Source organism: Urocampus carinirostris, chromosome 17 (assembly GCF_059441175.1).
Source record: "Urocampus carinirostris isolate Australia breed hairy pipefish chromosome 17, RoL_Ucar_1.0, whole genome shotgun sequence".
NCBI classification, from domain to species: Eukaryota; Metazoa; Chordata; class Actinopteri; order Syngnathiformes; family Syngnathidae; genus Urocampus; species Urocampus carinirostris.
Genome location: NC_142365.1, coordinates 18738258 through 18751408, shown reverse-complemented (window position 1 = coordinate 18751408; position 13151 = coordinate 18738258). Strand labels below are relative to the sequence as shown.

The following is a 13151-nucleotide window of genomic DNA, read 5'->3' as shown; positions in this document are numbered from 1 at the left end:
TGCTCAAATTTTCGCGAAAATCAGCATCATTTCCCAAGGAACTGCACGGTAGAAAGGGAAAGTGCCCACAGTGTAGAAAACTAATCATATTTGATGGACACTTAGCACAGCTATTCAATTCAGAATCAAAAGATGAAGACTTCATGGGTTTCCTTTGAATGCTGATTATTAAATAAAAAATGTTTCATTCATGCTCTATTTTTGTGCCAATTTTATCAGTGTTGTTTACCATGCGTAGGCCTATTAATGATTAAATATATTCAGTATTAGTACTTGGTCAGCAATACTTACTGAAGGACACCCAAACTTAGTCTTGCTCACATTCTAGTTTTGAATCAGAACGTTTGTTTTGCCCCTGCTCTAATTTCAAATACAAACACTTGTGTGTGTATGTGTGTGTGTGTGTGTGTGCGCGCGCGTGTGTGTTGTTGGTGTGAATTGGATATGGTAGAAAACACAATGAGAACGTTAAATGGTGAAGTGTTGGTGGGCAAATGGTATATAAAGCCCGTGCCCTATTATCAAGTCTGCCTTGTGTGTGTGTTAAATACAATTGCACATGTAACTGAGACTGAGCCTTTTAGCACGGTGCACCCTAGAGTTGTGGAAATACAATAACCATTGAATTTCAGTTTAACACTTCCAAGTCAAGTTCAAATTCTCTCCTTTTGTCTTTTTTTGCAAGCCAGAATATTTTAGAGGTAAAAACTCAGCTTGGAGAGCAATAGGTAACGGGTTTGAATCCCAAATCAGGAAACTATTACTCCACTAAATAAATCTACACCAGTCCACTAGTTTTCAGCTTTTGCTCACAATTTGAATAAAAATTGTATGTCTGGTTATCATTATTTTGATAGATTGACAGACAGACAGGCAGGCGGACGGACGGACGCACAGACAGACAGATTTTCAAATGCTGCATTACATTTAACAATCATAAAAGTGTACAAACTTTACAAGATAGGAACCTGACCAGGAGATGTATATTCAAGACACTGCATTTGGCGCTTAGTGAAAAACAACGTTTTCCCATCCCTTCCAGGCCACCCCACCCCTGAAGAAGAAGAGGCTCGACGGATCTCTGAGATGGGAAAGCCAATTCTAGGAGAGCACAGTAGGATAGAGATTATCATAGAAGAGTCTTGCGAGTTTAAGGTGAGTGGGTAGGTCAATATTTGAAATATTCAAATTTGCATAAAACAGACTACAAATCACACCTGTTTACGAGCAGCACCCAACAAAGTTTTAAAGGAAAAATAATATGTACATATATGAACCGCTCCAGACTGAGCTGCATGTGTCATTTAAGGGTGGGAATCTGTAGAAATGGTTAACTTTTGTCACTTGTCTTGTAAACCGATTGTTCCAGCACCCTCGTGACCCTATTTAGTATAGGCCTTGCAGATAATTGATGAAGGGATTCTGGCACATGAGAATGGAAAACCAGAGAGGAAGACTGAGTCCAGGTGGAGACTTAAATTCTTAAATTTGGGAAAGATGCCTAGCCAACAACACCAAAAAAGCAGAGTCACCTCTGGGGTAACCTTCCTGACTACCTATGAAATATGATGTTGCTATTCAATGTCATTAAGGCCTGGAAGAGTGGAATGTCTTTTCTGTGTCAACAAAACCAAAAGTGCTGAGTCTGCTTTTTTGGCATTTTTCACACGTAGGGTAACCTAGATGACTGCCTTTAAAATATGGCTGTCATATCTAAACTCCTACCATTTTCTTGGGTGGACGGACACCAAAAGAAGACAAATATATACACATATCTAGATCCCAAACTAAAACATTATCACCACCCTCGCTTTGATCGCGGGTCATAAAAGAGACTTTCTATAATTTGTTTGTATTGTTTATTTTTAAAAATCTCCTGCGTCACATTGACCCATCGCTGGTGAACTATTAACAAAACCGGTCTGTAAGCTACCCAGTTGTTATAATGGGACTACCTGGTATCTGGGGGCAGCACATTTTTAGCCGCTGTTGTCCAGAAAAACAAATCTAAAACTACACACAGTTAAACATACACAGAAAAGCAAGAAACATTTGAAAGTACATGAAGAGGTACAGTAAACCCATGTATAGAAAAAGTCCTAGTAGTATTAGATAACTAGGCAAAAGTGGTTCACTCCACTTACAAACTTGTGTGACAAAATCTATGGGATACAATAAATAGCAACTATGAATACTATATCTGCAAATATGGGGTTAAAAAAACGATTTGTATGCTTTGATTCTCTAACAATCTGGGACCTTTTGCATAACAGACTTCCAATGGCGCACTTGATCAGGTACAGTTTCACCCGTGTGCTGTTTGGTTGCAACATTTCTCCGTTTTTCATCACATTATTAAAGCATGACATGAATATGAAGATGTTCCAAGACTCTGAACCCAGGGGTGGCAGAAACAGGATGATCTGTTCATGTTTGGCTGTGTAAAGGCCAATTAAATAAATGTGTTGCATTCCTAGTTAGCTAAAAGGCAAAGGGCAATGCACCACTCCTTTAACGTCAATAACTGGTGGCATTAGCAAAAACATGTCTTGCTATTGACCCACAAATTGGTAGGTGCTTACACAGGTCAGATTAAAGAGCATATAGGATCAGTTTTGGCTTATGGGTCTTTCTGACACCCCTGCACTAATCTATATTGTTTCGATGTGCCAAGCATGTTTCGTTTTCCCCTGTCTTTTAAAGCAATATCGTTTTCAGGACGTACAGTTGTATGAAAAAGTATAGGCACCCCTGATTATAATCAAGGTTTATGAATCACTGGTTGTACAAATCAGCAATTTCAGCTGGATATATCATATAGCAGACCAACAGTGACATTTGAGAATTGAAATTAAGTTTATTGGGTTTACAGTAAGTTTGCAAGAATTACAGACGCTCCCCTACTTACAAACATTCGCGTTACGAAAAACGGTAGATATTTTTTTCGGCATGACGAAAAATACCCAGCCATTGCTTCCAAGTTAGATTTTGTATTGTACGCCTTTTTCTGAATAGAGGACAGTACCGTAGTGCTTCTTTCTGCCTCTACCGCCGTGTGGCGCCGTGAAAGCTCACCCAGCATCCACCCCGAAGAAGAAATCCGGCTTCCTCTTCCTAGTTCGTGTGTAAACATACTGTACTGTATCTCCAGAACGTTGACATTTTTAATGTTTAATATCTCGTGCATCCATTCAATATGTTTGGTGTAAAGTGTAAAGAAGAGGCAAACCATTTCTTTAAAAAAAAAAAAGTGGAATATGAAAGCTCTATGCGACCGAGAAAATGGTTGGATCGCTTTTTTTCGACCAATTTTTAGCACAGAGGAGGAAGTCGCCTAACTCTTGAATCTCAGCTTACAAAAGTAAGTTAAACCTAACTTTATTTATCTTTATAGAGCATATTATTTTATGAAATGTTTAATTTTTTTTTGTACAGAACAATATAGGTTATGTATACAAGCCCTAAACATACTTAAACATACAAAATATAGCACTGAAGCAACTTACGAACAAATTCAACTTACGAACGAAGAACCATTTCTCATTCGTAAGTTGGACAGCGGCTGTACTTAAAAGTAGGCAGCTGCATATATTTAGGCCCCCCTATGGAAAAATGACATCAATAATTAGTACATCCTCCTTTTGCATAAAAAAAACAGCCTCTAAACATTTCAAACTTTAAATAAGGATCTGGATTTTGGTCGAAAGTATTTTTGACCATTCACAAAACATCTCCCGTTCAGTCAGGTTTAATGGTTTCGGAGCATGGACAATTATATTATAGATAACATACAAGTACAACATTCTGTAATGGCCATCTCAGTCCCCAGACCTGAATGCTATTAAAAATCACACAAAGGGCAATGCACCACTCCTTTAACGTCACTAACTGGTGGCATTAGCAAAAACATGTCTTGTTTAAAATAAACCAGTTAATACATTTAATTCCACTTGTGTGATTTTTAAACGCTGTACAACCTTGGAAACCATTAAACGTGACTGGAGATTTTGTTAGCAAACAAACAGATGCTCGGGCCTTTAAAAAAACTGGGGAAGATTTGTAAAGAAGAAGAGTCGAAAATGCATTCAACCAGAATCCAGACTCTCACTGGAAACTACAGGAACTATTTAGAGCAAACATGTCAAACATCCAGCCGTGGGCTGAATCTGGCCCGTTGGATGATTTACTTTGGCCCGCCATAAGTTTCTGAGTATGTCAAAAGAAGAAGCGAGTCTCCAGGTAATGTCTATCCTTTCTATCATTTTTTTTAAAGAAATGCAAACCAAATGCTCTATCCAGCCACTGTTTGAGTTTGTATAGCTTGATGAGTCAGTTAGGGTGTAAAACTGCATTCACTCAACTGTTAAAATAAACCAGTTAATACATTTAATTCCAAACATGAAAATATTGTGTCCCCATTATTTGTGAATAAATGTGTTTCGAAAAGATCCCTTGTCATCCATGATTCAAATATATAGGGCGGGCTACTAATGTAGGCTAAATGATAAAGCATAATACTGAAAAACATATCTAAAATTTTACCGATCCAACCCACCTCAGAACAAAAAGTCTGGATTTGGTCGGAAAACCAACCTGAGTTTGACATCCCTGGTTTAGAGGCCTTTATTTTTGCAAAAAGAAGTTCTACTAATATTGATGTAATTTTCGTGTTGGGGTGCCCAAATCTTTGCACTTGCCTACTGTTTTAAGTAATTATCGCACACGTTATGTAAATCCTATAAACTGAATTTCACTTCTCAATTATCACTGTGTTTGTCTGTTACATGATATATTTCATTGAAATTGCTGATCCAAACAACCAGTGATTTAAAGAGAAATAACCTTGAAAATTATCAGGGGTGCCCAAATCTTTTCATAGGACTGTAGTTTCATGACTACATAACCTTCTTTAAGTAGGGCTGGTAGCATTGAATTAAATGAAATGAACTTGCTTATTATGTATGATGTTTGGTTCATTCTTACAGCACTGTTCTGAATTTTTGTGTAAGTCTCGTAATTGGTAAGTTATTCAATGACTACCATTGATGGCATTTGACGTCAAAGATCCCTTTTTACAGGGTTATGTTGATTTTATCTCTTATTATTGATACATAGCGCATTATAAAGGTTCTCCTTTGCTCTGCTTTGTACCCTAAGTTTGTATTTTCAGAATAAGTGAACAATTTTTCATCCTAAAACATCATATTTAATCCAACAGAATACTGTGGACAAACTCCTTAAAGATACAAATCTGGCAGATGTGATCGGTTCTCATTCATGGAAGGAACAATTCATTGAAGCTGTCACAGTCAATGCAGGTATGTAATATACCTATACATCTATTTTTCTATTTAATCCGACTGGATACAGGTAGTGGTGGGGACGCAACTTTAGCACGGAAAGACTTGGAGCTTCTTTGCCATTTTGTATTTGTATGTGAATGATTTGTGAGGCTTTAATGAGCGATGTACAGTGATTCCTCACTTTCTCGCATCATTTGCATTCTAAAAAGGACACGCGATAGTCAAATTATGTGAAGTAGAAACCTTTTCTTTTTTAAATACTCACATACATTGAAACCAATGATTGGCTACATTTTGTATTTGAAAAACGAATGGATTTAGAAGCGGCAATATTAGCCCCTAGTACATCTTCTGCCCTCTTGGATCTTTTACCGAGGGTAATTGCATCGTTTCCTTAATTTAAATGTTCTGTTGAATCACTTATAAGTGATTTTATGCTGCTTGGTTAGTTTCCCAAATTCTGTGGCAACCTTTCAGCATAAAACTTGACCAAAAAGACGTAGTCTTTACTGGAAAAACTAGTACTGCAGGAAATTTGAACTAAAATGGCGCGCTACCAAGCTTCGAGGAACGGGATCTCTAATTTGAGGGAGAAAAAATTAAAAGGAAAAGAGAGTGTAAGAGAGAACATAAAAAAAGGAAAAGAAAGTGTAAGGGAGAAACATTGCATTGGTCTGCATTTATATAGCGCTTCAAGTCACTGAAGACCTCGCAAAGCACTTTACAATGTGCTTTACACACACTAACTACCTGCTCATCAGGGGGCATTAGGGTTTCAATGTCTTGCCCAAGGACACTTCAACATACAACACGGAGGCGGAAGTCGAACCTGCATCCTCTTGATCTCAAGACAAGTAATTTATCTCCTGAGCCACTGCCACCCAATGAGAAAGAAAGAATGAGAAAGAAACTGAAAGAGAGAAACAGATAACAGAGAGAGTAAGAGTGTAAGAGAGAAACAGAGTGTGTATCAGAGAAATAGAGAGGGAAAGAGTGTGAGAAGGACAGATAAATAAAAAATATAAAATAAAAAGCAAGAAATGAAAGAGAGAAAGAGAGTGAGAGGAAATAGAGAAACAAAAAGAGAGAGATACTACTACAGTTGCTTTGCAAGTTGTGTTTGGCTTGGGTGACATTAAGTGGACATATTTCAAACTGCAGTTTATTTTTCTCTTGCGCTTCTCTCAGTGTTGACTCGCCGGCCGGATTAAAACCCTGGGTGGGGCTGGTCCCGGCCCGTGGGCCGCCTGTTTGACACCTGTGGTCTAGATGCTATGAATAATCTTCTCTGGATGCTAAAAATGCCATGAAATTCCATCTGTTTTCTTGAACTATTATGGCCAGGATGACTGTTGTGTTTTTCTTTAACAGGTGATGGAGATGATGAAGGCCAAGATCCGTCCATGCCAAACTGCTTTGACTATTTTATGCACTTTTTGAGCTTTTTTTGGAAGATTCTCTTCGCTTTTGTCCCACCAACTGGATACATGAACGGATGGGCATGTTTTATAGTCTCAATCAGTGTCATCGGAATCCTAACGGCAATTATAGGCGACCTGGCGTCCCATTTTGGATGCACAGTTGGCCTGAGGGATTCGGTCACTGCAGTGGTATTTGTAGCCCTGGGGACTTCACTTCCTGGTAATTATGGCGTATAGATATACACCTTATTACTTTGTTACCTTAGAGCAGGGGTCAGCAACCTTTTCGGTGCGGAGTGCCATCTTCAAATGTCCTTGTAAATCAGTGTGCCACACCAAGATTAATGACTCGCACAACATTTTTTAAATATCCAACAGAGCTGTCATTTTACACCAGTCCAAATATACAACATGGATAGACATTTTAATCGTATAACTCAGTGTTTTTAAACCCTTTTTGTACCAAGGTACACTTTTATTTATAAAAAAGTTCTGAGGCACACCGCCCGTCGTAAATGTTTGAAAACGAAGTTATGTCAAATATTTCACTGTACTACCGCATAAGCAGATAATTAGTATATGAAAAGAAGAAAATAATACTTAAAAAGAATGATGTGCTTTAAATTTTTATTTTTTACAGTAAAATCTTAAACCGCTTTGTTAAACAAATTAAGTTATTAAATGTTCTGTGCTACCTCAAGAGCAGATAATTAGTACATAAAAAGTATAAAAATCTACTGCCACCAACTGATATGGATGACTATCACAGTTCCTCATCTGAAGAGTGCAAAAATACTGAATAATGGCCTGATTTTTTGGAAAGATAAAATTCTAGCGGCACACTAGACAAGGTCTCACAGCACACCAGTGTGTCCCGTCACACTGGTTGAAAAACAAATGAAAATGAAATGATCTGCATTTATATAGCGCTTTTCAAGTCAAAGCCTTCCCAAAGCACTTTACAGTGTGCTTCACATTTCCCAATAGCGGCCTTGTATTGCAGCCATGTAAGACGCTAACCTGCTTATTGGGGGTATTAGGGGTTCAGTGTCTTAACCAAGGACACTTCGACATGTATCACTGACGAGCCGGGATTCGAACTGGGATCCTTTGACGAGCGCTCTACCTCCTGAGCTACTGCCACCCCAAAACACTGGTATAACTGACCTATATATATATATATATATATATATATATATATATATATATATATATATATATATATATATATATATATATATATATATATATATATTTCTTCTTTTTTTTTTTTTTAATTTATTTATTTGTTTTAATTTTTTTTTTTTATTATCATTTTTAGACCCGGTTAATGGGGACCAAAACCATTCGCGAAAAATGAAAATCTGCAAAGTAGTGACGCCCCTTCAAAAATGCTTTAAAAAAAATAATTATTTATTAATTATTTTTTTTTTTTAGATCCGTTAATGGGGACCAAAACCACCCACGAAAAGTGAAAATCTGCGAAGTAGCGACGCCCCTTCAAAAATGCTTAAAAAAAAAAATATATATATATATATATATATATATATATATTATGTTATATATATATTTTTTTAATTGTTTCTATTTTATTCTATTATTATTCTTTTTTACACCCGCGAAGCTCTGAACCCGCGAACGTGGAACCACGAAGTAGCGAGGTCCCACTGTATACCATTTATCAATGATATCTTGTTGCAGAAAATATCAAAACTTGAAATAACAGCAGCAATGCAGAGGGCACACGCTCGCGCACACGCACAAACACGCTTCTTTAAAATATTCACCATCAGTAAATGGTTTTCCGTGGTTTGCTATTCAGTGAGCAATTTGTTAGATAGCTTCAGTGGTGATGTTTTCAGCAGTGATAAAGGTTTTCAGGGTCTGTGTTTGTTTGCTGGACACAGCGCGTTTTAATGTACCGGTAGCTGCCTTGAATTCATGTTCATGTTTCGTCTCGTAATGACGTTCAACACTTGATGCGCGAGGTACAACGCTCTGAAGGCATAATGCACAAAACAGCACGGTCTTTTTTTGCACAAAGCCTCATTCGTCTGTCCAATACAACCTCCTTTATTTCTTCAATGATTTCAATACCTCTGTCGAACAGATTATCTGTGGGTTTTAGTTCAATTAAAGTTATTTTCTATCGCCTTCAAAGCTAACGCTGAAAATCGAGTACTATCGTATGTCTGCCATACGTTTTATTTCAATTTAGGGCTAAAATAGTGAGCTTGAAGCAGTGAACACGGGGATATTGAATTTTCTTCAACTTTTTCTAGCTAAACTTCCGTTACCGCCCCCTAGCCAATTATGGTTTGTGAAAGTGCTGACGTTTCCCATGGCCTTTTATATCCGACAACTCGAAATCTTATTAACTAAACCAACAGCTTTATCAACACTTATTGTATGCCACAGGGCCTGTTGTACTAATTGTGAAGGCCTCCTGGTAGGTTTCTGACCCTGGCAACAAGTAATGGCCTTAAATATGATGATTAAATGATATAAAAAATATAAAAACACACATCTGTAATCAGCGCAACCTGAGGGAAAGCAATGAAAGGAAGCTGATAGATAATTTGGAATGAATTAAAATATTTTTTTTGTTGCTTTAAATGATATACATCAATCATTATGTAATAACATGTACGAAATGACTTAAAAATTAATTTGAAAAATACTAAATACTTATACATTCTAATAGCATTTATTATGTTGAGTCTACAGTGAACTTTCAGCTAATTTCTTTCTTTTTTTTAGACGAAGCAACTTAAATTTCAAACAACATCGAATCCTGTCCTAAAGACATGACACAACAAAATGTAAATGTAAATTAGTTTACTTTCCAGTGCAACAACAAATAAACGATAAAACACAAGAATAAACCTTAAATTTGTTACTTTAAAAAAGCGCTAAATATGAAACATGGGATCCTTGAAAAACACTGAATATATATAAAATATTTACCGAATTACAAAAATAAACCATAAAATGCGGGCTAAATGGCCTGGTGTTGCGGGGCCGATAGAAGATTGAATTGGGCATCTTGGAGTGGTCAGTGGTCGGGAATTGCAGTACACAATTTGGCCAACAGATGGGATTAGAGAGCCCATCAAAGCTCATTACACAAAAGCAGATGTTTATCGACTTAGTTGGGGGTGTCTTTCCATGAAACTTAGCTAAAGACCCTCACCCAGGCCTAAAGTACAACAGTGTTTATTTTCACGAAAATCAGTACAGGCGTTTTGAAGCCTATAAGTCACATACAAACATGCACACACACAAAAATCGGGATTTATAAAATAGTTCAGATAGTTTAGATTTAGAAAAACAAGTTAAAAATGTTATTAACCCAACACATTTAAAGTTATCAACAGATTTTCTGAAAATAAATGCATATTGATCAATCACATGAGAAAAAAGTGTCTTTTGATTGGTGGAGAGCTGGCCCCCCGCATTCACTTCAGAGAGCCGGCTCGCAGAATTTGTATTTAAGAAAATCCATATTTCTTTTCCACAGATACCTTTGCCAGCAAAGTGGCTGCAACTCAGGACCAATACGCAGACGCATCAGTGGGAAACGTAACAGGAAGCAATGCCGTGAATGTGTTTTTAGGTATTGGTGTAGCCTGGTCTGTGGCCGCCATTTATTGGGAAGTCAAGGGTAAAGAGTTTCGCGTGGATGTGGGTTCACTGGCCTTTTCCGTCACGCTTTTTACCATTTTTGCCTTCTTCACGATGGGAGTGTTGATGATCCGCCGAAGGCCCTCGATAGGTGGTGAACTGGGAGGACCACGGGTCCCCAAAATCCTCACAACAATGATTCTCTTTGGATTATGGTTCCTTTATATTCTCTTCTCTAGTTTAGAGGCCTACTGCCATATAAAAGGCTTCTGATGAAATGCAGATGGGGTACGAATTGCACAAAAGTATGCAGTATTCTGTTAGAGGCCTTTGAGACGTAAATTATATTTGCTCTTACATATAATATCATACTCTTACACATGAAAGGGGAGGGGAAGAGAACTTCTGTAGCAGGAATGAAAGTACTAATCCATAAGCCCGGTTTTAAGATAATCAACTCATTTAAATGATCAGGAGTTAATTCCAAACGTGTCAAAATTAAATATTCCTGCCTAACACCAAGCACAGTTTGTTGCGTTCCTGTCTTGGGTGCCTTGGTCAGACATACATGTTAAGTTTCAGAAATGGGAAATCGGGAGATTTTATTTTTTGACGCGATTATTATTATTATTATTATTTGAAAAGACAACGATAAAATTCGTTTTTCAATCTACTTTATTGTTATTTTATGTTTACATGTGATTATTACAATGTTTAATTATTCCAAATTTTCTGGTGTTCTTAAACATAGTCAAAAGAAACACTCTTATTCGTCTGCTGCTCTCGAAGGAATGAGATCACGTGGAGTTCGAGATTATGATTGCCGAGTCTCGATCGAAGCTTTTTCCGGTGCCGAACGGCGAAAAAGACGATGATAGAGACTATGGATAATTCGGCTAAATTTTAATCGGCAAAACTTTGTTCACATAAAAATGTTGGCGACCAAAAAAAAAAAAGAAAAGAAATTCTTAGAAATCGGTAGCTGTTGCTCTCAGATCGGTAGGCGGGAGAATCGTAGCCAAAGCGGTAGTTTCCCGACCAAATCGCGGGACTTAACAAGTGTGGGTCAGATGGTTTGGGGTGAGAGAAGGCCGCAAGGCTCCCCCCTACCCCCTCCAAAGAAAAGGCTCTTTATCCCTTTGTTGACTCCATCGTGCATGTTTCAGCCGATGAACATGGGCAAACCCGGCCATATGACTGGGTTGTGCCAGGCCTCCTTGCCAAGGAGCCAGAGCCATGGATCTCAGCCCTCTTTAACCCCATGGTACCTGGGGGCAAAGGCCAGATAACAGCCCCTCTCACCCCTCTGCCCCCCTTAGAGCAGATGTCTAGGGAGAAAGAGCGTGAAGAAAACAGAAAGGGAGGCATTGGCACCTGGCGTGTCCTGTGACCGATTGGAGTTCCTGTTAATGCTCTTCAAAAAAAAGTTTACCAAACAAAAGATTGAGAATAGGCACAATTTCGTTCAGACACAATGAAATAAACCTCTGCAATTATTAAACACTCGATTACAAATGAACACTTTGGGGGTTCAAAGTCTGGTCACACTCCCTGAATGAATACATTGTATGTCTGTGGGCTCTGATATGCGTGCTCTTGTTCAGATTCAGATCTACTTTATTGACATTCTAGTACACGTGTATACAGTATACGTGTGTGCACTTTAGTAAAAAAGAAGGGTCTTGTGAATGAATCGTAGGTCTTTCGAGGTGTTGGCAGAGTCGGTGGTTGGTAAAGGTTGGGAGAAAATGGATTTGTGGCAGTGTAGTTCCTTACAGAGTACTGTAGTGTTTGTGCGTGGGTATGACTTTATGAGAGTATAGCTGTGTATATGTGAGAGCATGATGTAATATGTGAGAGCAAGTGAGATTTACTTCTCAAACGGCTTCTTGGCATTCTTTTGGGAAATAAATTATCGCTAATTCATTTTAAAAGAGACACACCACTTTTGTCAGAAGATGAATTAAAATGCTTGCGCATTTAAATCAGCATATCTACTGCATTAAGCATGTATTGCACTTGATGATACTGAGCATACAGTGTTAACTGAACAAAGAAGGAATTTCACACTGTGTGACCTTTGCACTACTTTTTTTTTTTAAGAATTCATTTTTTTTCTAAATTCGTTTTTGGCTGCAAAGTGATTTAACGCTTTTTATATTGTAGATTCATGTACTGCCTTTGTAAATTACTGTAAATTTAATTGTAATATTACCAATGTGACCATTAGAATAACAATTTTAATGTGAGTTTTTGTCACATGGAGTGTTTATATATGTATTCACCTTAATAAAAACATCAGCATTAATAATGGTTTATTCGAGTGGAAACATATGTTGGCCTGGAGAGGGATGGGTGCCACCAGGCTGTACTTGCCCAAGACACACCACAGGAACTGGTGTTCACACGACCCGAGTGGTTAAGGGATACATCCAACCAACCAACCAACTGTATAATGCTTGAGTGATTGGGGTGGTCTGGTGTCTGCTAAAAATACTTGCATCCATACAAATAAGTTGCAACTGCCTCTATGACAAGTTTATAGTGTAGTAGACAGTCATAATAAGGAGAGAAGACAACTATGAATTTTGACCTTCCAAGGAGAAAACGAGAGAATTGTAAAAACAAGCCTCAAGATGCAAAAAATCCAAATCTGTTCTGAAAATTATGACTCACAACACGTGGTAAGCTTTCTCTCCTGGCTTTGATCTCTTGGATCTCTGGCAAAACTAACATAAAATGCGACAGAAATAATATGAAAATAAATCCAAACAGCTTGCCAAAATCATTTTTGCCGTTCCGT

General features: G+C 37.8%; 1 protein-coding gene across 2 annotated transcripts in view; it reads left to right on the top strand.

The window, feature by feature from the left end:
* slc8a2a (solute carrier family 8 member 2a) overlaps positions 1-12661 on the top strand; it is a 39951-nt gene extending 27290 nt beyond the window's left edge. For both annotated transcript variants that reach the window (XM_088320949.1, XM_088320948.1), the window contains exons 11-14: positions 1043-1155; positions 5219-5318; positions 6675-6944; positions 10245-12661. In XM_088320949.1, coding sequence (XP_088177075.1) covers positions 1043-1155; positions 5219-5318; positions 6675-6944; positions 10245-10621 — 860 coding nt within the window. In that variant the 3' untranslated portion in view covers positions 10622-12661. The remainder of the gene's footprint in view (positions 1-1042; positions 1156-5218; positions 5319-6674; positions 6945-10244) is intronic.
* The last annotated feature ends 490 nt before the right edge of the window (positions 12662-13151 follow it).